General features: G+C 29.2%; 2 protein-coding genes and 1 pseudogene across 3 annotated transcripts; 1 reads left to right on the top strand and 2 right to left on the bottom strand.

The window, feature by feature from the left end:
- The first annotated feature begins 3,083 nt into the window (after positions 1-3,083).
- LOC130941370 (probable leucine-rich repeat receptor-like serine/threonine-protein kinase At3g14840) lies at positions 3,084-11,927 on the top strand. 2 transcript variants are annotated; one of them, XM_057869849.1, is made up of 24 exons: positions 3,084-3,378; positions 3,462-3,639; positions 4,355-4,426; positions 4,512-4,580; positions 4,979-5,050; positions 5,132-5,203; positions 5,919-5,990; positions 6,101-6,172; positions 6,297-6,368; positions 6,464-6,535; positions 6,668-6,739; positions 7,008-7,079; positions 7,779-7,841; positions 7,991-8,056; positions 8,145-8,180; positions 8,287-8,327; positions 8,585-8,961; positions 9,197-9,392; positions 9,488-9,649; positions 9,784-9,902; positions 10,014-10,224; positions 10,354-10,591; positions 10,709-10,859; positions 11,350-11,927. In XM_057869849.1, the coding sequence occupies exons 1-24, from the start codon at positions 3,285-3,287 to the stop codon at positions 11,737-11,739; spliced, it is 3,039 nt and encodes a 1,012-aa protein (XP_057725832.1). In that variant the 5' UTR covers positions 3,084-3,284; the 3' UTR covers positions 11,740-11,927. The 2 variants fall into 2 exon arrangements, with proteins under 2 accessions (XP_057725832.1, XP_057725833.1); XM_057869850.1 differs by lacking the exon at positions 4,355-4,426.
- An 807-nt stretch (positions 11,928-12,734) lies between these two features.
- LOC130940058 (heparanase-like protein 2) lies at positions 12,735-19,288 on the bottom strand (annotated as a pseudogene).
- A 513-nt stretch (positions 19,289-19,801) lies between these two features.
- Positions 19,802-22,702, bottom strand: LOC130940057 (probable methyltransferase At1g29790). The gene is made up of 3 exons (XM_057868106.1): positions 22,646-22,702; positions 20,756-22,025; positions 19,802-19,856 (listed from the first exon to the last, which is right to left on the bottom strand). Exons 1-2 carry the CDS (start codon positions 22,700-22,702, stop codon positions 20,757-20,759), a joined length of 1,326 nt encoding a protein of 441 aa, XP_057724089.1. The 3' UTR covers positions 19,802-19,856; position 20,756.
- Between the last annotated feature and the right edge of the window lie 480 nt (positions 22,703-23,182).

Genomic DNA, 23,182 nt, shown 5'->3' with positions numbered 1-23,182 from the left:
CTATTAATTTTTTTAATAATAAAAAATTTATCTTTTCTATTTTTTTATAATTTCTTTAATTCTTACTGCTTCTCATTGCTCAATGCACTTTTCTATTTTCCCTTTACTTCCACCCACTGCAATTATAAATTTTATTCAGTTGTGTTGTACTTACTAATTTCACGCATCATATATACCTATATTTTTATTTCCCTTCAGTTTTTTTTTTTTTATCAATCTATACTTTTAGTCATTCATCTATCTTTTAAATTTGTCCCCAATCTTTCATGTATATAGATAGTTCTCTATTTTTCTCTTTCTCACAAATTTAATTTAGAAAAAAATTATTATATCTTTCTATTCGATGTGTCATTTATTTAATTTTAATTTTTTTATATATTTGTATCTATAAATGATGAATTGAAAAAGTTTATAAATATTTTGTTAATTTATTTTTTAAAATTATTTTGTATAGGATAATATTTATTTTTTATTTTATAAATTATTGATTATATAGAATATCGTATTTAAAATTTGAGAATATGAATATTCATTTTAAATTAAACTAAAATAAATAAATTATATTATAAAAAATTTATGAATTTTGTCTTCAAAAATATTATTTATTTGGCATATGGCATTGATTATTTAATTAGTATGTAAAGGACTTAAGAAAGTTTGTATCTATTAATGTTAGAGTGAAAAAGCTCTATGTATCTAATGATATAATACCTTCTTTTTATATTGATCGCATGAATGATTATTTAAAATAATGGATATAATCATATGACGGTATAAAATATTTTACATCATTTAGTACATCAAAATTAAACACTTTTGTTAATGTTTTTTCATTTTTAATATGTTTTATATTAAATAATATTATTTGTTATTAATTATTAGATCGACATATAATATTAAAGATGTGACAATATAAGAATATTTGTTAGTTGATTTTTTCAAATAAACTAACAACCCAATAAACATTTATATTCCGTGTTCTATATTTTTTACTGTTTCAACTTTCATAATTACTTCTTTTTCTTTCTTCTTCTATTTGATGGGCCAAAGTAAATTTTAATTTATTATTTTTTATATATTTTTTATTTTAAAATCATGTTATTTTATTAGATTTTTTAATTTATTTTATTGTATTTTTTTTAAATTTTAGGATCTAAAAATCTTCTATTTAAACTATTCTAACTATATGATCAAAAAATGATTCAAGAGAATATATTTAAATTTAGACAATTTATTGAGTGTAACTGAAATAAATATATTAAAATAAAATAAATAGAATTGTTAATTTAACATTTATTAATGAATAACTACCAGAAAAAATATTGCATAAACAACAGAAGGATTTAATTTTGATGTATTGTTAATGTAAAATAGTTTTACGTATGCATTTAATCACGCAACATCACATCAACAAAAATAACAACTTTTTACATTGATTACATAAATAGTTATCCAAAAGAACGAATGTGACTGTATAACAGTATAAAATATTTTACACTATCATTGCATCAAAATTAAACTCATAATAAAAATAAGGTGATAACTTAGAGACTAATTTAGACCGTCAAAAGAAAGTAAAATAAGCAACAAAAAATTATAGAATTTTACTTTTTGTTCTGTGGTGCAAAGATAATATATAATATAATAAATCGTAATATTCTCGTACATAACATAAAACTTAATATTACCTTTTTGTGGAGCTCCTCGGGCTTTTTATGGTCTTTATGTTTATTTTTATGTTTTATTTTAATTTTGTTAAAAAAAATTAATATCATTTAATTTAATTTTTAACTTTTAATATAAATAAAAAGATGTGACTTTTGATGCATTAGATAATTTAACAATATTTATTATAGAAGAAATTAAAAATATTTTGAACTAAAAAAATTATTTAATATCAAGTGAAAATTAAGAAGTAAGCCAAAACTATGAATTCAAAATTTTTTTATTTTTCTTTATGTAGTGTTTTACTTAGAATAATAAGATTCACGTTAAATTATGAAAACTAATGTCATTCTTACCGTATATTATTTTAAAACATGCAAAATAAAATAATAAAGTATAATTTAATTAATGTATAAAATAAAGCAAATATAAAATTTATATAGTAGCAATCAAATATAAAAAATAATAAGAATCTTCTGTCCTAAAGTACTATATTAATTAAACTGTAACTTAAATTTATAATTATTATTATTTAAAAAATTTACAATGATGTACTATTTTTTATTATATTAGTTAAAATTAATATATTTTGATTTTTTTTAGGATTACTGATATTGAATTTTGATTATATTTTATGTTTTAAATTTTTTTATAATTGAATAATAAGACAACTTAATACGTAAATTAAGAAAAGACTATAATTTTTATACATCTATTCAAAAAATATAAAAAATATTTTTTAGTAAAATTTTAATAACTCATAAAAATTATCAGAATGAATAATTATAGATCAAAGTGATAAACAAAGTTAAAAGTTACGATAATTGTATTTAGTAATAATTAATTACGACCAATGAAAAAAAAAATAGAAGAAAAAAACAACACTAAAAAAACTAGAAGACGGTAAAACAGTGACAAATGTATATATAGATAATAATTATAAAAAAAATAATGCATAATACAGTAGGAGGATATAATATAACTATAAATTATTAATTTAAAAATAATTAAATTAAACATAATTTAAAAAATTAAATATAAAATATTTTTATCGATTAAAATTATACACAAAAAATATTTTAAATATAAATTTTTATTTCTATTTTAAATTAAATATTATGAAAAAAAGTTTAATAACATTTATACATAATTAATATATAAATAAAATTTATAAATGTTTATCTAAATTTTATTATAACTTATAAGTTTTATAAACCTTAATAACTAACAAATTTTATACATTTTAAAAATTAAATAACTCATAAAACTTTTATATTTATTTTTAAATTATTTTATTAAATTTATAATTTTAAAAATAAAAATATAAAAATTAATCTTTTAAAAATAATAAAAAAGCATTGAACTTTGAACATGCCAGTCGGGCACAATTATATACAGGCCATGTCTGTCTGTCTGTCTTCCGTAACCCAGGATACAAAATTAATTAAATAATGTCGGCTTCTTCAAAAACTAACATAAGCATGTCTTGGTATTCCAATGTGCTACCTTCTGCAATTGTTGAACCCTGACCCTCTTTGCATTCATCTTAATTTTATTACTTTATTAATTTAATCTCCATCTTCAAGTATCATCAACAAAATTTCCCCACACTTGAAACCATGAAACTCGTGACTCTCTTCTTCTTCTTCTTCTTTCTCTCCTTTCTCATTACATCCTCATTTGTTTCTGCAGCCACTCTACAACAACAGGAAGGTAACATTTACATATTTGTTCTTTCATAATAAGTTAATGATGATGAGTGTGATTTGTGATGAAAAATTGAAATTGTGAATCAGTGCAAGTTCTGAAGGAGATAGGGAACACACTTGGGAAGAAAGATTGGGACTTCAGCGTAGATCCATGTAGTGGAGAACGAAACTGGTCTTCCCCTGCTTCCAAATCTTACTCGACACTAAATGCTGTCACTTGTGATTGTTCTTTCTCTAATAACAATCTCTGCCATGTTGTTAGCATGTGAGTGTCATACTTCTATTAATTTCATACTCTATGATTACTTAGATGATATATTTTGAGTTTAATTTTCACGCTTTAAGCATGGTGTGAACTATGAACTAAATATAAGTGATTTCTATAACTAGCTTAAAAGTTTTCATATTTTTTGTGTGTTAAAATTAAATTTTTTAAAATTTTCAAAATTAAATTACAATACTTTTATAAAAATTAAATTTTTCTAAGGGATCAAAATAAACAAGAGTTTAATTTTGATGCATTTGTAAAAAATTTTACACATTCTAGATGACCATTCACATTGTCAATTACTACTTTTTGTTAACTTGACGTAATTTGATTCACTTTTAAAACTGTTTTACACAAATTAAATTTAATAAATAACATTAAATTCTACGGCTGAGTAAAGTCCTAAATCTTAAACATTCTTATGCAGCCCTAAAGAAAAATGCTAATACTCATAGGAAGTAACCATCAACATGATGATAACTATAAAAAAATTGTGTATAATAAACTGTCAATTTCTTGAATTTTGGTAGTGTGAGTGATTAATTATTTTAAGCTCTCAGCGTATAAGAAGTATTACGAAAATATTAATAAAAATGAGAAAAAAAAAGAGTCAATTTTTTGTTTTATATGTTTTGGTTTTAAGGAACACGTTAGCAAATATGGTGTGAGTGTGACAATTATTGTGTTGATGAATGAGATTTATCCTACACAGAGTTCTTAAATCACAAAATTTATCTGGCACTCTTCCTCCGGAGTTTGCAAAGTTGCCTTACCTGCAAGAAATGTAGGCAACCACACTCACATTTTCTTTTTCTTTTTCTTTTTCCACTATCTTCGCTCTCACTTACTTGGTTTTCTCTCTGTTACAGTGATCTCACTCTCAACTACCTTAACGGCACAATCCCAAAACAATGGAGTTCCTTGAATCTTGTCAACCTGTAAACTCTTCCTTTCTCTCTTCTTTTAAGGAAAACATATGATTATAGGGAATGTAATGAATCACTAGTAATGCTGGATTCAATTATCTGGTCAATATGTGTGGTTTAATCGTATCACTGGTAATATTGCATTCCAAAGTGATTGCTTTACCTTTGGAGTGGAATTCTAATAATACCAAAAGCTTATGATTCCCAAAAATCTGTCATGTTTTGTACCCCTTCAGTTCTTTTTTGTTTTTTCTCTCTCACTCTTGTACATTCGTTAATCAATGTATTTATATACAAGTTTGAATAAGTATAGATTTCTGTAACGCAAATGTTAAACATAATGTCAATGCATTGCTGAATTCTGGACTTATAAAAACTGCAATCATCACATATTTCTTAAATTGTGGCAGTTCCCTTTATGGAAATCGAATATCGGGCTCAATTCCAAAGGAGTTGGGAAACATAACTACCCTGAAAAGTTTGTAAGTTATTTATTGGTCAAGCTAGAGTTTCTCCCATAGAAGTTTCATGAAAATTTCTGAATTAATTTGAAAATTGTATAGGTCCTTGGAGTTCAATCAACTCTCCGGAGAGCTTCCTCCTGAGCTTGGGAATCTTTTACAGCTTGAAAGATTGTAAGCCCTTTGTAAACACTTGTCGTCTTATATTTGCTGAGGTTGAGTAATTTTTGTTGTTGAGAAATGATAGCCTGAATAAAATAGCCAGGTTTTCAGTTTTCAGATCATGAAACAATGGTTATTGAATGGATTAATGTGATGAAAACTACATAACCACATTGGATGGTTTGGTGGAAGTTCACCTCATCCCTTAACCATCTGGGGTTACAATTCCTACTCATGAAAATGGGATCCATTTCATAGCCATCATTTATCTTTTTGGAGAGCTCTCATGGCAAGGGCATTAGTCATTATGGTCAGCAGTAGATATGCTAGCTTTGACCAAAAAATAAAAACCTTATCCATCAATGCATGATTCAAAAATCGTAATTATGTGTATTTCAAAATTTACATGGCATGCTTTTCATTTTGGTACTTTACCAAAGTTTGAATAATCGTTGATGCAAAATTGATTGCCAAGTTCATTAATTGTTATAGGCATAATAGTTAGAATCTCGATTTAATTCTTAAAATCTTTCTATATTACAATTTTAAATGAGTCAATTATTTTACAAAATTTTTACTAGGCCCAATGATTTTACGATTTAAATCTTATTTTATAAAATCCAAAAGTGTTGAAATTTTTCCATTCTAGACTTTGCTCAATATATAGCACCCTGTTATAAGAGCGCCTTGTATTCTGAATTTTTTTTGTTTTATTTTATTTTTTTAGGCATGTTACCTCCAACTTTTTTACTGGGAATTTACCCGCAACATTTGCTAGGCTCAGTAAACTGAATCACGTGTAAGTGTCTATATCTCTCTATTCATTCCTTTTACATCCCTTTATAGGCTTATACTGTAGTTTAATTTCATTAGTAATGTATCTTTGTTTATCACTCTCTTATTCTTCAGTCGACTCGGCGATAATCAATTTTCCGGAGCAATCCCCAATTTTATTCAGAGCTGGACAAGTCTTCAGAGGCTGTGTGAATCTTTGATTTCTCCTGTGAAATTTGAGCCTTACGTTATTACTTTTTTTTTTTTTCTAATTAGTAATTACACATTATCAATTGGTTTACCAAAGGAATGGTTCTTATAATTATGCCAGGGTGATCCATGGGAGTGGTATGAGTGGACCAATTCCTTCTGGAATTTCATTTCTGAAAAACCTTACTGACTTGTAAGCATGGTGTTTTGAATTGTAGCCACCAATGCTTGAAAATTCAAAACTACTCAGGTGTTGTGTTTTCAACATGCTTAAAACATGCTTTGCAGGAGAATCAGCGACTTGAAAGGACCAGATTCTTATTTTCCACCACTCAGTAACTTGACAAATTTGGAAACACTGTGAGTTTAATGCTTGCATCTTTTTTCTTTTTATTTTGTGAGTTAATAATGCCTCACTAAGAAATGCTCTTAGCAATGGGAAAAAGTTGATAGCAATGCCTTTTTGATCCTCAATTGTTGAATTGTTTCCAGAGTACTGAGAAGTTGCAATCTTATAGGATCGGTTCCTGACTATCTTGGAAATGTAACTACTTTAAGATCATTGTAAGTGATGCTTTATTCTTTTCAATTACTTTTTGTTGGCAATATGCTTCTAACTCGGAAGTTTGACGCACTGAATGTATTTTTTTTCAGAAATTAGAGACATTTATTTTTCTTGCATATTGTGCTTGTTTATTGGATAGAGTGCATCGACACGTTTCCTCTCATCAGTCTTTTGATTACATTGTAGGAATTAAACATTTTCATGTTGACTTTTTTATTTCTATACTCTTTTAAATAATACTTGTTCTGGACATCATTTCATTTTCAGAGACCTCAGTTTTAACAAATTAAGTGGAAGTATCCCAAACTCCCTCCATGTCCCAGAGAACATGAATATGCTGTAAGAAATCTGTATTAGTTTGTTATTTTTTATTACACTGAAAATGAGGACACCAGAAAATTTCTAGTTTGCTTGTGTTATTCAATTTCCTCTAGCAGCTAAGATTCATTAGGGTTTTATAGTTCACCTACAATTATTACTGTAAAAGCCGTCAACAGTTGTAATAATCAAATGAATATATAAATTTGATATTTACAGTGGTTGCCAAAAAATTGCATCAGTCAATAAATACCATTTTATTTTCATTACTTGTATAATCCAAGTATCAAAAATTCTAGCTTTAACACTGAACCTCAAACAAAACCTAAAGCTGATTGGATTCATAGAGATTCCTGCTCAACCTAGTTGAAGTAGATCAAAACAATGTTAACTTGTTTGCAACAAGATAGCAAGCATTTTATACATATATGCATTGACTTGTGTAAAAGCACAATGCACATACTCCAAAAAATAAAATATTATGTCTTCACTGCAAATTATGTTCTCATTACATACCAAGGAGCTTATGCTTTCAAAATGTCATTGATCAAACTCATCTTATCAAAATAAGTATCGATAGTGCGAACCTAGATAAATTAATTAAAGGATCCTAGGGGAAGATCCAAATTATTGAGGAAATAGGATTTTATTTACTAGTTTCAACCTTGTGGTTATTGATCAATTTGTACAAATTGACTTCTTGATAATGCTTTTACCTAGGTACTTAACTGGAAACTTTTTCACTGGACCACTGCCGAATTGGATTGCTAACCCGGACTACACGTGAGCAATTCTGCATTACTTTTATGATTTCTTGCATTAAAGAAAATGTTTCGCTTAGTACATTATTCTTAGGATTCTTCTGTGCTACCAAGTGCTCCGTGCAGTGGTTTTAGTCCATCTTTGATTCTAATTAGTTCATATATATGCAGGGATCTTTCATATAACAACTTCAGCATCGAAAAGCCAGATCAGTTGACATGTCAACAAGGAGCTGTGTAAGAACCATTTCATCTTAATACCTTTCATGTGTTTGTCAATTCTAAGAATTTATCCGAGACTTGACCATTTCTTAATGTGCCTCAGAAACCTATTTGCATCAGCTTTGAAGGGAAATAACTCGTAAGTTTATACTATTCATACTAAATTATTTTTTTGATACTCATATGCATATAGCTTGAACTGATGCTATTATGCTCACTTTTTATGCCAATCTATATTTTCATAGGGGAACTTATCCATGTTTGGGGATCACCAGCTGTCCTAAACGTAAGTTGGTTTGTTATCGACCCTCACCTCATTGTTTATAATATAGAGTTGTAGAAGTCTTCTCACATGTAATAATATGACTGATAGTTGGGATGTATTTATAGTTACTCAAATGATTAGAAAGTGCTAAGTCAAAAAGTAATTGTTTCTTAACATGTTAAATTGTAAATGGATATTTTTTACTGCCACAATATTCTCTAGAACCTGTTTATTGTGCTTGCTTCCTTTTATTGACTTTTTGCATATTTCATTTCCAGCTTCATACTCTCTCTATATAAATTGTGGTGGGAAGATCATAACTTATAATGGAAACGTTACATATGATGAAGATTCACAAGAAGCTGGACAAGCAAAATCTCTTCGTAGTGGATCAAACTGGGCAATTAGCAACACTGGTCACTTCTTTGATAGTGGGGTTGTGGACTATTATACATGGTCTAACACGTCTAAGCTTGCTATGAACAATGCCGAGTTGTACATGAATGCACGTGTTTCGGCACTTTCTCTGACATATTATGGGTATTGCATGGGAAATGGAAGCTACACAGTAAATCTCCATTTTGCTGAGATAATGTTTACTGATGATCAAACATATAGTAGCCTCGGTAGGCGTGTATTTGACATATATATTCAGGTTCGTGGTGTCATCATTTCAACTTTTTCAACGACATGTTTGAGCAATACCTTCTGGTATATACTTTTTTAACTAAATCTAATCTTTAATAGAATGGTACAAAGTAGTCAGTTGTCCCAGTTCTTTGATTTGATTTGTTAGATTCACTCACCATCATTCGAAATCAATTTCTAGACTAAAAAATATAGAGTTGTACACAACATGAACTATGTGTACTTGGATTGAAGTATTGCAGAGGAAGTTGGTGCTAAAGGATTTCGATATTGCAAAAGAAGCAGGAGGAGTCGGTAAGGCAATCATAAAAAATTTTACAGCTAATGTGACCAGTGGCACCTTGGAGATTCGCTTACAGTGGGCCGGGAAAGGGACAACTGCTATTCCATTTGCATCAGTATACGGTCCTCTTATATCAGCCATATCTGTCAATCCAGGTTACTTCTACTTTTCTTTAGTTTCTTTCCTCTTTTATTTTTGTCTGCCTTGACTTTCATCATTCAATCTTATGTATTTTATCATAATCTCACAGACTTTACACCACCATTGGAAAAAGAAAGTAACAATAAAGGAAGTGGTATACCTGTGGGGGCTATCCTTGGAATTGTATTCGCTGGAGCACTTGTCATTATTATGGTATTTGGTATAGCTTGGTGGAGAGGATGTTTAGGACAAAACAGTTCATTACATAGAGGTAAGAACTAAGATGCTACTACAGCTTGATATGAATTTGCTTGCATAAATGCTGATTAATTATCTTGTCAACTCTTAAATACAAACATATGGATTATCTTTTTCATTCTCCTCTTGTTTGGCTTCAACTAACAGACCTACAGGGTTTGGATCTAAAAACCGGCATATATACCTTAAGGCAAATCAAAGCAGCAACAAACAACTTTGATATTGCTTGTAAGATTGGAGAAGGAGGGTTTGGTCCAGTATATAAGGTATTGTGGACAATCAATTAAATTATTTTATTAGAATTTGAAACAGTATCATTTTTCTTTTCTAGTTTCTAGTGCACTAAAAAACATAGTTACAACCATCTGAAAATGCAGGGTATTCTTCCAGATGGCACAGCAATAGCAGTTAAACAGCTTTCTTCTAGATCGAAGCAGGGGAATCGCGAGTTCACAAATGAGATTGGCATGATTTCTGCTTTGCAACACCCGTGTCTAGTTAAGCTCTATGGCTGTTGTATGGAAGGAGATCAAATGTTGTTGATATATGAATATATGGAAAACAATAGCCTTGCCAGGGCTTTGTGGGGTAATATTTCTTTTCTCTGTATATTTTAGTTTGGTATTTCTTTCATTAATAATCTAAAATGTTGTATACAAAATATATATACATGATCATTTGGCTATGTTATCTAATTTCTGTGACAATGCAATGAAGGCAAAGAGAAAACTCAACTGAAATTGGATTGGTCAACAAGGCGCAAGATTTGTATAGGCGTTGCTAAAGGCTTGGCGTACCTCCATGGAGAGTCAAGATTAAAAATAGTTCATAGGGACATCAAGGCTACTAATGTGTTGCTGGATAAAGATCTAAACCCAAAGATATCGGATTTTGGTTTAGCCAAGCTTGATGAAGAGGGTCAAACACACATAAGCACTAGAGTGGCTGGCACTTTGTGAGTTCTTTCTTTTCTTAAAGCATTTTAAGAAACTTCTTTGAGATCTTTGTGACTTGTGAATTTTGAAAAATGTATCTACATTGTTACTGAATGTATGAATGTTCTATGTTGTAGTGGATATATGGCACCCGAATATGCAATGCGTGGTTATTTGACAGACAAAGCAGATGTGTATAGTTTCGGAATTGTTGCCTTGGAAATAGTTAGCGGGAAAAGCAACAACATGGGCTGGCAAAGGGAAGAATGCTTCTCTCTTTTTGACTGGGTAACTTATCCTCTTATTATATCTGCTGCATTTATTTCAATCTGATTGATTGTCCTTTTCGAATATATATGAAGATTATGATTGTTATATTGAAGTTTCTTTAAAACTTTCATTCAATTTTTCAGGTATTGCGACTTTTGTGAGAAATTCGTTCATGCTCCTAGAACACATTAATTCTTACTCTATAATTCACACGTCACAACCGCTTATTGTTTAATTTTGATGCAACCTTTTTACTGTTATGAATTAAAATGAGTGGTTGTAAATGTTTCTAGAATACGCATTAGAAGCATGCAAGAATTTCTTGACTTTACTATAATCTTCAGTGTCTAATTGCTTCTTGCTCAACTACACCGATTCCCTACTTTATTTTCATAAAAATTTTATAGAGATAGCTTAGTCCCTTAGAATCAATCAATTTTAGTTTGAATTTATTTTGTTTGCATATTGATGACAGGAATTAACTACAATCTATAATTTGTTTTCGCAGGCTCTTCTCTTGAAAGAGAAAGGTGATCTAATGGACCTAGTTGATGAGAAGTTGGGTTCACACTACAAAAAAGATGAAGCAATGCTCATCATCAACGTGGCTCTTCTCTGCACAAATACCTCTCCATTGAACCGGCCAACCATGTCGTCAGTGGTAGGCATGCTCGAAGGCAAAACCGCTGTACAAGAAGTGGTGCCGGACACGACGCAGGTATTTGGCGAGAAAAAGTTAGAGATGATCCGAGAGTATTACCAACAGAAGGGGAAAGATAAGATTCCAGACACTGAAGATGTGAGCACATCAACTAATGAAACTGCTGCATTTGTGGCTAATTCAGAAGACAATTCAATCAACATGGATTCTTCTTATTGGGAAAGAAGTGGTAGATGATCAACATATATCTCCATGTATATTATTTCATATTACTTGTAATCCAACCAATGTGGAAATATCTTGCATTTTCTATATGTGATGTTGTATTTTATAGTTTATAATACTGAGTAGGACAACAACTTTGCACAAGGTTTTGTAGACTTCAAGGATCAAGAGTTAAAAACCTATTTTTTAATTATAGTTAATACTATTGTACACAGTTTGAAACACAGATCTTTAGGTTCAACAACTACTACTTTTTTTTTAAAAGAGTAATTTTATACTAATTCAATGAGGAAATCAGCAAATTGCTATAGTATAAACATTCAATTATTTTTCAGTGGCTTGTAAACAAAGTAAACCTTTATTAAAATTTGCATCCAAGTATGAAATTGTGTTTAGCTGATTGAGATTTTTTTTTAATTCAATTTTTTTCTCTCTTTTTTTTTTTTTTTGCAGAGGTAAAATTTTTAATTACAATGAAAAAGTTAAAAACTAAAATAGCTAAAGAAAATAATTCTATTACTAATAACTTTGTTAACTTAGCTAAGGAAATTAATTCTGTTACTAATATACCAGATTTTTATTATAAAGCAATATAGAAAAGTTATCAATAATATTTCAAATTTTATTCAGTTGGAATTTAAATTGTTATATATGAATATATAGTGTCAGTTTTTTATTTTTATACCAAAAATAAAGAGACTCGAACCCACAATCTCTTAGATGAATATGGGAAGACTATGTCATTTAAACTATAACTCATTGGCATATATAATGTCAGTTAATCAGTTAGTTTTTAATCATGTAAATAATATGCGTATCCTTGAAGTCATCAATAATAAAAAATATAAGTATATAACTAATTGAAAATAAAAGAAATTAAAAAGGAAATTTAATTATAAACTATTCCCAGCAAAGTACATATATATGCATATGTTCTATAAGTCTTAATAACTCTATCTAAGTTCTATAAGAAAAATAAAAAAGAAACAGTAGAGAGCCCTAGTAATTTATTTTGTAGGAGGTGCACATGCAGGTGCATTGAAATTATTGATTTGCACAAAGACTATTGAATGAGGTGCAACTTTGATTGGAGAAGAAAAAGAAGCATCAACAATCTTTGGTTTAAGTTCTGGAATTTTCTTTGACTTGGTAAGTTCCAATGGAGTTCTATTCAAAAGCACAACATCACTTTGAATGTTTCCATCTTTAGGTGTCAAGTGGTACTCTTCTCTTTTCAATGAATCCATCAAATTCACTGTGTTTATTCCTTCTGATGCCAACTCCTCCGGATAAAGATTCATGTCATTCACAAGGGACACATCGAAAGATGTCGAATTCTCCATGTTTATTAATAGTAATGTAATTCCGCTCTGAAACAATAATTAGATCGACAATATGTTATCATTTTTAAAGTTATCTTAAAATAAAAAAGAAACTTTTAAAATGTATAAATGAAATTATTAGCTTACCCCTTCTTTAGAACAATGAGCATATGTACGTAGATATGGTGAACTATCATGAGAAATAGAAAGCACATTGGTTCCCATAAGCCGATGCCACAAAAGTGCTCTGTTTAAAGAAAATAAAATTGTTATTCATTCAAAATTGACATTTAATTTAACTACTTATATGAATATGAATATTTATGTGACATACCCATAATAATCTGGATTAGGAATGAATGATGTTGTATTTAGTAAAGCATAGTTTCCTCCAATCAAAGTTTGTCTGCAGTAAACTTTGTGGTTGAAGGTTGATGTCATACCCAATTGGTCTAAATACCTATAGTTATTATTAATTAAAAAAATTATTAAAAAATATATTAAAAAAATTGGAGAGCTGAAATTCAATTAAAAAAAAAAACTTACCAAAAGCCATTAACAAAAGTATGTGATACATCTTTGCCTCCACTATTATAAGCTCCACCAGATTCTCCAACCCATGCTCCAGCCCATGGTGTGAATTCTTTCACGGCCGTTGAAACATCTTTAAAAGTTTGTGCAATTTTGCTCAAGAAATATGGGTCTTGAACCTTGCTAATAAGATCGCTATCAACACCTATATAATATAATGTTATAATACAATTATATTCTTAGAATTAAACAAATTAATCAAGCAACAAAAAACAACCTGAATTATTATACGTACCAGCACCAAGGTTATAAATGTGATGTGTAACTCCATCAATGACACCAGGTCCAACATGTTGCAAGAAGCTATCAAACCATTCTTTACCATAAAATCCAGCTGGACCCAACACCTTTGGTCTTGTTGTGGCATTTGGGTACAATGAGTTAACTATGTGCCTTAGTTTTGTGATATCTTTTGCATAATCAACACTATCTAGTCTTGCTGATACTCCTTCAGAGCATAGCTAGTTTCCTATATGATTAATTAGCACAAAATGTTAAATTTATAAAAAATCATGGGTAAAAGTTAAATTAGTTAATTATAAAAATTAAAGGGTTTTAATTTAATTTCGTACCAAATTCATATGAATCTATATTGTATCCTTTTGAGACAGTGTACTTCATGAGGCTTATGGCATTGTTTGGATTCCAATCTCCTTTCCAGTTTAATTGGTCTTTCTTAGAATTTTTCTTACCAATGAGTGCATTTAAACCAAATGTAAATTTGACACTGCAAAGTTTAAAGTGAATAAGATAAGATAAGATTGATTGTTTGTGAAGTAATTATAACAATATTGATAAATTTAAATAATATATATTAATTAATTACCCGGTTTTGTTGAAAAAGTGATTCATTTCATCCCATCTCTTTCTGGGAAGGCATCCAACACTGAATCCAAACAAGCCGTTATCTTTCTTTTTCATAGTTGGACAGTGCTTTTGCTTTTCAAATTGATAAATAATTTGATCTTGTAGTGAACCTCCTAATCTAATCCTCAAAGGATTGAATGCTGCAATAAATTCAAAAGCAATTAAATTAGATGAACCTTTGAATGATAGATAATAACGTGGAATACTCCATTAATTTTTTTGGATATCTACCGTAAAAATACAATGATTAATTTTTTTTGTCACGATTTGTTCACTTAAAAATAAACGATTGGATTAATTAGAATAATGCTATACATCAATTTTTTTTGTTAACTAAGTTCAATCAAGTTGGTCTAACATAATAAAAATCAGTTATGGTTAGCATTATTTCAAGTCTTATTGTTTAATATTGTTGGAGTTAAATGTATAGCATTATTCAATTAATTATTAATAATATAATGGTCGTTCAATGTTTGCTATTATATTATTTTTCACATAATAGTTTATATTAACTAAAATGGTTTGACTTTAGAGAAAATATGGTTTACCTTTAATTGCATTTGAGAGTATGGTGTTATTCAAGTCCTGCAAAAATAATAATTAATTATCATTATGATATTTAAAAATGCATACAATATTCTGAATAGTAATATATGACAATAATATCAAACAAAATAAATAAATAAATAAAATACCAAGTTGAGAATTCCAGCTTTTTTCCATGGACATTGGTTATAGTCACATTTATTAGATGGCCACCAATCTAATGTTGCACATATGAAATTCTCATCAGTTGTAGCAATATTTGTGATCCCTTTCACCTTAAGCTTCACATCTTCTGATGAAGAAAAGGAAGGGCAAGATAATACTAAGAGACATAAAAGGAGAGCTACTTTCACACACTGATTCACACCCATTGTCGAACAAAAATAGAAGAGAAGATATTATAAATAATTTCTATTGATGTTTATTATATGATTTATATCATCGGTGTTTACTATTTATAGTGTTAGTAGCACAGTTAACTATAACTATTTTTAAGTAAATATATATTTTTAAATCTAAAGATATATTTAGTTGGACAGAAGAACCGAGGAGGGTGGAAGAGCGTAACCACCGGTTACGCTCCTTCTGCGCAATAATCTGGAACCTCTGGTTGGAAAGGAATAGGCGAATCTTTCAGCACACAAGCAAAGGGGTTGAAGAAATTATCAACATGTCTTCGATTAGTGCTAGCGAGTGGAGCGGTGGAGATCCCTTTAGTTGTTGATGGCTATGCCGGAGATGACACAGGGACGGCTTTCGTATTTGTTTGTATTTTTGTTTTATTTGTTTGTTTTTAGTTTGAACGATTTCGATGCTCCACTACTATTGTGTTGAGCTGTTTGCTTTCAAAAAAAAAAATATTTAAAGTTTAAATTATATAATTTGATTTTGTAGAAGTTAAATTTGATTTTTTTGTCTGAATTTTTTTTATTATTTTAAATACTCACTTATTAAATTTAATTTGCTATCAAAAGATAATTGCTTTTTTTTTGTGACTTAAAAGATAATTGCTTTAATCCCCAATTTATTTATTTTTGTATGAGGTGCTATTTTATATTTTTTATTATAATATTTGGGCTCAAATTTAACTTTTTTTAACGATATTTTTATTTCATTTTCTCAATTTTTTTTTTGTTTAAAGTTTAAACAAATGGGCAAACGCCAAAAAGAAAATTACAGAAAAATCACTCTAGGAAGAACTTTTTTAATATAAAGATGTTTTAATTAATTTATTTATTTACAGTTTATATTCTTGACCAATGATCATGAACTATATAGTAACTTAATATGTGTTTTAAGCATTTAATCTAAGGATGAGAGATAAGAAAACTTTTACGATTAAATTAGTCTAAATATTTTAAATGTTTTTTAAATTAATGATATCTTAATGTGTGTGCTTTTATAATAGGTAACTTGTATATTTGCAAAAGTTTAAATTGAATTGATCTTATCATATTGTTAACAAATGAATGATATCTTAATGAATTATATTAGATTAGCTTTTATATTTAATTTCAAACCGATTCATTCATTTTATATTATATGATATAATACTATTTTTATTTTTAATTTATACTATTATTTACAATAATTTTCTGAAAACAATTCCTTGACATAGTCTGTCCAACATAGATATCAGGCCAATTGTGTTCTATAAACATTCAATTATTCAAGCATGATATTTTAGGGAAATTTGTATCCAAGCATAATATTTTATTGTTTTCATGGTTAGCTGATTAAGATTTTTATCAATAAAACCCAGTAAATTATGATAAGTTTCTCCTAAAATATTGTTACTTAAATTTAAAATGCTCTTAATTTAAAATTATATTGGTGTGATAACTCTAACCACCTTATTATTATCTTTTTTTTTTTAATTCAAAAGATTTAAATGATGATTTTTTTTCTAAAATCGAATAAATCAATCTAATCCACATTACAATAATTTAAATCTGATTAAATTAAAAAATAAATTTAAATTAATACAGTATAAATTACAATTATTTACAAATCAAATCTATATAATCTAAATTAATACAATCTAAATTTTTCTTAAAATATTATTAATTAAATTTGACATATCTTAAATTTAAAATCACGTTGGAATCACCTTACTATTTTTTTTTAATTCAAAAGTTTTAAATTGTTAATTTTTTCTAGAATCCAATAAATAAATTTAATCCAAATTACGATAATTAAACTTAATTAAATTAAAAAATAAATTCAATTTTTTATAATATAAATTGTAATTATTTAAAAATAAAATAAAATAAAATCAATACAATCTAAATAGATAAAACTTATATCGATTTTATCTTTTAGAAAACGTTTTAGGTGAGGCAAAGTATGAAAATAGCATTTCAGTACTCCAGATACGACCAGGTAACATGTATTGATTTGTCATATAGCCCAGGATAGGATGACAATTGTATCCCCATTTACAATGTTGTAAAGACTGTAATGGACAGCTTTAAAATGAGAAAGAGAAGTGGACAACAGCTTAACGAAAGGTGGACGAAAAAAAGAGCTTGGTTCTAATGGTGAGATATATGTATTATTATAAAAATAATTTATTATTAAAATAATATTTATAGTATGATTTAGATCGATTTATAAAATAAAAAATGATACAATTTATTATTATTTAAATCAAATTAAATAAATTTACAAGTAAAATTTAAATATAATATAAATTTAATTAAAAAATTAGTTGTAAATTGATATTATTGTAATTTACGAGACCTAGTTTAAGTCATTAATAACTACTCCACTTATTCTATTTTTAAGTATTTTCTATCTCTCAATGTTATAAAATGAGATGGTACTAAACATTTAATCACTTCTACAAATTTATAAATTTTTTATTTTTTTTTTCATTCTCTATGATAAGTGACATGCAACAAACAAAATTTAAAATATATATAATTTAAATTTAAAAATTAATACTCAAGAGAATACATACAAAAATTTAAAAATTTAGAAATGTTAGATAAAAAATTAATACATAAAAAATAAATACTCTTTTTAAAAGAATACATACAAATTTAAAAAATTAACATTTAGAAGAGTACATAAAAAATTTAAAAATTTTAACTAAAGTAAAAGGTTTGTATATATAAAAATTTAAAATTTTTTATCAAAATTTTTTGTGTACTCTTAAGAATATTAATTTTTAAATTTAAATTAAAAATGTTAGAAAAAATAATAGTTTTGTAAATTTGTGGAAGAGATTAACCACTTATTTAATTTTGTTAAAAAAAAGTTAACTATTTAAATATAAAAAATATGTTATAGTGTGGGATTAAAACTATTTGAGAGTAAAAAGTAGTTATTATTGACTTCTTTCCAGAAACTACTTGAAGTTATATTTTCTAGAAATTAGGTGGTCAACAGCTAAAGGAACAACTAAAACATCCTCTTGGCTCCTTTATTGCCTTAATGTCTTTCAAGCCATCAGCGCCATTTCTTTAAGCATCCTTGACATTACCGACACCTCCACAATATTCACATTTAATACCTTTTAATCCGCTTACAAATTTACTGTGCACCCAGTTATCTCTAAATTCACAGCAGTACTCTATTCTTTAATCTAAGCCTTTGGACTATTTTATATTAACTCTCACTAGTATCCGCCGATAATATACTGGTCTGCTAATAAAGGACACTGACTCACCTGAAATGCTTCCAATCTTTTAAATCAATTCAAACTGAACTACAAACGTCACCTATCTTTTAGTTATCCACCTATCTTTTACATATATAAACATACGAATATTCTCATATTTGTATATATTATATTTATTTTATTTATTTAATAAAAAATCCTAGCATAATAACAGTTTATACTATTCATAATTATAGAAATATATATATACAGGAAGAAAATGAAAAAGAGACTTAAAATGTTGATGATGTTTCACCCTTTAGCTATCATTTACAAACTCATTATCCAAAGGTTGTTCTACTTTTCTCTTACCTGGATCTTAGAAGACTTATCTAGGCTCATGCTCATTGTTTTTTTTTTTTTGTATATATTCCGAGCTTGAATACAAGGATCCACTGCTATAAGGTTGATGGGAACTCTCTAAGCTTACCTCATTATGTTGAAAACTTGAAGTAGTTGATGGTTCATTTTCAGCAGCAGGGTCCAAACCAATTGAGTGCAATATGATTTCAATCTCTTTCACTACATCACTCATTGGAGGCCTGTCAGCTCCTGATTCTTCAAGACACATCATTGCAAGATAAACAAACTTGTCGAAAACATTCAGGGCCGAGCTATCGCTCCGTCGATGAGTTCATGCAGGCCATACATGTCCTTAGTCTTGTCAATTGAATTCCTGACCACTTTCACAATGTATTTCCCTCGTTCTATCGGCTTTCTTCCGGTTATCAGCTCTAGCATCAATACTCCAAAACTATACACATCACTTCTCAGTCACCTGCTGACTTATGTAGTATTCCGGATCCAAGTATCCCTGTATTAAAATTAGAATGAAAATTATATTACCTTGTGCTACAAGTTTGAGAAACTATAGCACTATACAATCAATCATCAAATACTAACCATTGTTCCTTTAACTTGAGTGGTGGCATGATCTTTGCCATAATCTAATATTGGTTTGGATAGGCCAAAATCAGCAACTTTTGCATCAAGCTTCTCATCCAGCAAAATGTTGTTTGATTTGATGTCCCCGTGTATGATTGGAGGATCGGCGTGTTCGTGAAGATAAGCCAAACCCCTTGCAGCTCCAAGGGCTACTTTTGTCCTTCTATGCCACCCAAATCTGATACCTGATTTCCCTGCATAGATCACATCACATGCATGCTATAAAATTACAAAACTAATATTGAAGTAAGTATCAAGCTTGATGTGTAAAAGAACCTGTGATAGTATTCTTCAAGGTTCCATTTGGAACAAACTCATAAACTAGCATCTGTTTCCCTTCTTCAAAGCAGAATCCAACTACTCATATATAACAATTTAAATTCACAATTGAATAAAATTTGAAATATTCATGATAACCTTTTAATATTGTTTTATAATAAAAATCTAGTATATTAGTAACAGAATTAACTTCCTTAGCTAAGTTAACTAAGTTATCAGTAATAGAATTATCTTCCTTAGCTATCTTAACTTTTTAACTTTTTCATTGTAATTAAATATTTTTTCTTCTGCAAAAAAAAAAAAAATGAATAAAGAAAATCTCACGAGAATTTCTTGCTTGAATGCAAATTTTAATAAAGGTTTACTTTGTTTACAGGCCACTGAATAATAATTGAATGTTTATACTATAGCAATTTGCTGATTTCTTCATTGAATTAGTATAAAATTACTCTTTAAAAAAAAAGGTACTAATTGTTGGACCTAAAGATCTGTGTTTCAAACTGTGTATAATAGTATTAACTATAATTAAAAAATAGGTTTAACTACACAAGAAGATTACTAATTAATTTTTTTATAGATAATAAAAAATTTAAATTTTCAATATAATAGTTGTATATTTACTATAGTTATAGTAATTTGACTATTGCCAAAAATCATAAACTTCTTGTGTTTACCAAAAAGAAAGTACTGTGCATATTAAGAATCTTTGGTCTACAAGAAAGATATTAACATAAACTTTCACTAATTCACAAGATAATTGTTGCACAAATCTTTGTTCACTAATTTATCTTAAGCATTATATTCTCGTGCATACCTCAAATCACTGGTTTTACCAACAATGCTGAAATATACCATTCATTCTTCTGAATTCCATCATGATCAAGCTTCCTACCAGCGTGCCATCTAAGTCTGTTAAACCCAACTCTATCAAACATTGGCAAATAAGTTCCATTAACCTGTGATTCAAAGCAGAAGAAATGTTCAAGCCAGAAAATTCCTCCTGGCCTCAACATCCTATACACATCATATGGCAAAAACTCAAGCATAGTTTCTGGCAACCAATTCCCTATGAATTCCATGGAATGAACAATATCAAGTGTGTTCTCAAAGAATGGAAGCCTCTGAGATATGCTGAGATGAATTGGAATCAATTCCCTTGATGCAATGAAGTGGCTAAATGGACTGTCCAAATCCAGTGTGCTTGTGATGATTGTCACATTCCTTTCTTTCATCCTTGCAGCAAATGTCTCTGTTCCACCACCAATGTCAAGTTCAATACGGATCGTGCTGTCGGATCTTTTCGCCCCAAGAACTTGGTCTATCCCAAAATCAAGTCCACCATAATCAAAGATCCACCTACCCTTTTCCTTTCCTTGCAGATCAAAGCAATCTTTACAGTACCCTTTATTGTTCTTCCTCTCAATGAGGCACTTGAGGCTCTTACAAGTATAAGGATCCCAAACAATGTTGCTATCTGGTGAAATTTCCCAAAGGCTATCTTGCAAATCTTGATTTGACTCAACAAAACCTTTTGGAGACTTGGGATGGCACCTTCTTTTTGGGAGTGGCTCACACCCTTTTGACACAAGCATTTGTGCAAACACCTCATCTGCAAGGCATTCACTTCCTATGTCATATGACATGTATTGGTTCAACTCATCTTGGAACATCAAACACACCGCACCAATTGGAGAGTGAATCTCGTCTGATCCTATCCATTGCGAGTATCCGAAAGGGAGCTTGTAAGAGGCAAGTGCAAGATTAAGCTCTTCATTCGAAGACCTTTTGCCATTATTGTTTCTAGAATATTGCTTGTCTTGTTGGCGCGTTGTAAGATCAATGAGCAATGCTCGGACAAGAAGGTTAGTTGAGTTGAGCCTACGGTGAAGCTCAGACAAAAGTGAATGACTAGCAGCAAGTTGAGATTTTGTGGCGTTGAGTTCTTGCAAGATTGAGTTAAAGTTATTATTATGATGAGGAGGATGATGATACAAAGAGCTAAATGGACCAGTAACAATGTATATGGTGACAAGGTTTGTCACTATTACTAGCACAAGGGATTCAACTTGTGTTTTAGGGTCTGACTATGACTATGTCCATGTTGATGATCATAACCTTAAAGCTTTTTTGAATACTCTGCTTGCTCTTGAGCTTCAATTTCCATTTCTTTTTTCCCTCAAAAGGCTTAGAAACGATGGGGAAGAATTGCAATACAAAAGTAAAATTATCAACATCCAACTAATGATGCTTCACAAATATATATTGGTTTTTCACGGTACTCTTAACTCTATAGATCAAAGACTTATCTACCGCTTATTAAAATTTTATTTAATAATTTATTGTTTACCAATAAATTATTGTACATTAATGAGAATTGATTTAATTGTATTTTAATAGATATACTATAAAATGGTTTCTTTACGAATGCATCAATAATGTTTGGCACATGTTTATTAGTTTTGATGAGTTTCAAAACTCTAAATTAATATTAGTGATGACTAAATATTATTAATATAATTAATTACAAAATTATTAGCTTGATTTCAAATATTATATGTTAATTAAAATAATTTTGCAATGCAGGTTTTAATTGGGCTGAAAATAAAAGGAATCAACAGCAAGTCTAATTTGATTAAAGAGGGAAGTAAAAGCAACTCTTTTTTTATTACATTATACAAATTCATTTAATTGCTTTTCTTTATACTCTATCTTCTCTCTCATCTTGCTTCTCACTTTCGGTCACTTCCATCACAGCAATCATGGAAGTTTTTGCAAGCTATCAAGATGAAGCTAGAAGCAAGCTAAAGACCATCACAATGATGGCAAGAAAAAGAAAACAAAAAGTGTGCAGTGGCTGAGATCTTCACTATGAGTGGTAAGATTTGGTGAAGTAAGCTCAGCCCCTCCATACCAAAAATGGAAGAAAGGATCTCGGTTAGAGGAAGAAGATCTCAAGGTTGGCTCGTTTCTGCTTTTGGGTTCACTCATCACAGAAGGTAGCTAGGGTGGCTACGTGAAGGAGGAAGCAAAAGTGGACCAGGAGGAGCTGTCATGCATCAAGAAGCATCAAGGGCTAGGAGTCCTTTTTGGGTGCAAGCAAGAAGGGATGGCACGGATTGATGCTTATTGGTGACCAAGGAAAAATCAGAGGTAATTGCATGTTGGATACAGCATTCGGTTTCTTCTCATCTCTCTCTGGCCGAACCGGTTTTGTGTGAAGAAGAAGAAGTTTAGCTTGGTT

This window comes from Arachis stenosperma, chromosome 7 (assembly GCF_014773155.1).
Source record: "Arachis stenosperma cultivar V10309 chromosome 7, arast.V10309.gnm1.PFL2, whole genome shotgun sequence".
Taxonomy (NCBI): domain Eukaryota; kingdom Viridiplantae; phylum Streptophyta; class Magnoliopsida; order Fabales; family Fabaceae; genus Arachis; species Arachis stenosperma.
The sequence above is the reverse complement of the archived record's forward strand: the minus strand, read 5'-3'. Positions and strand labels throughout refer to the sequence as shown.

Bases quoted from the DNA above. Each gene is read 5' to 3' on its own strand.
- LOC130941370 (XM_057869849.1), top strand. From the start codon at position 3,285: ATGAAACTCGTGACTCTCTTCTTCTTCTTCTTCTTTCTCTCCTTTCTC. The intron at 7,842-7,990 runs GTGAGCAATTCT...ATATATATGCAG, and splicing joins ATTGCTAACCCGGACTACAC to GGATCTTTCATATAACAACT. The intron at 8,328-8,584 runs GTAAGTTGGTTT...TTTCATTTCCAG, and splicing joins GATCACCAGCTGTCCTAAAC to CTTCATACTCTCTCTATATA.
- LOC130940057 (XM_057868106.1), bottom strand. From the start codon at position 22,702: ATGATTGCTGTGATGGAAGTGACCGAAAGTGAGAAGCAAGATGAGAGA. The intron at 22,026-22,645 runs GTATAAAGAAAA...ACATAGTCATAG, and splicing joins AAGATGAGAGAGAAGATAGA to TCAGACCCTAAAACACAAGT.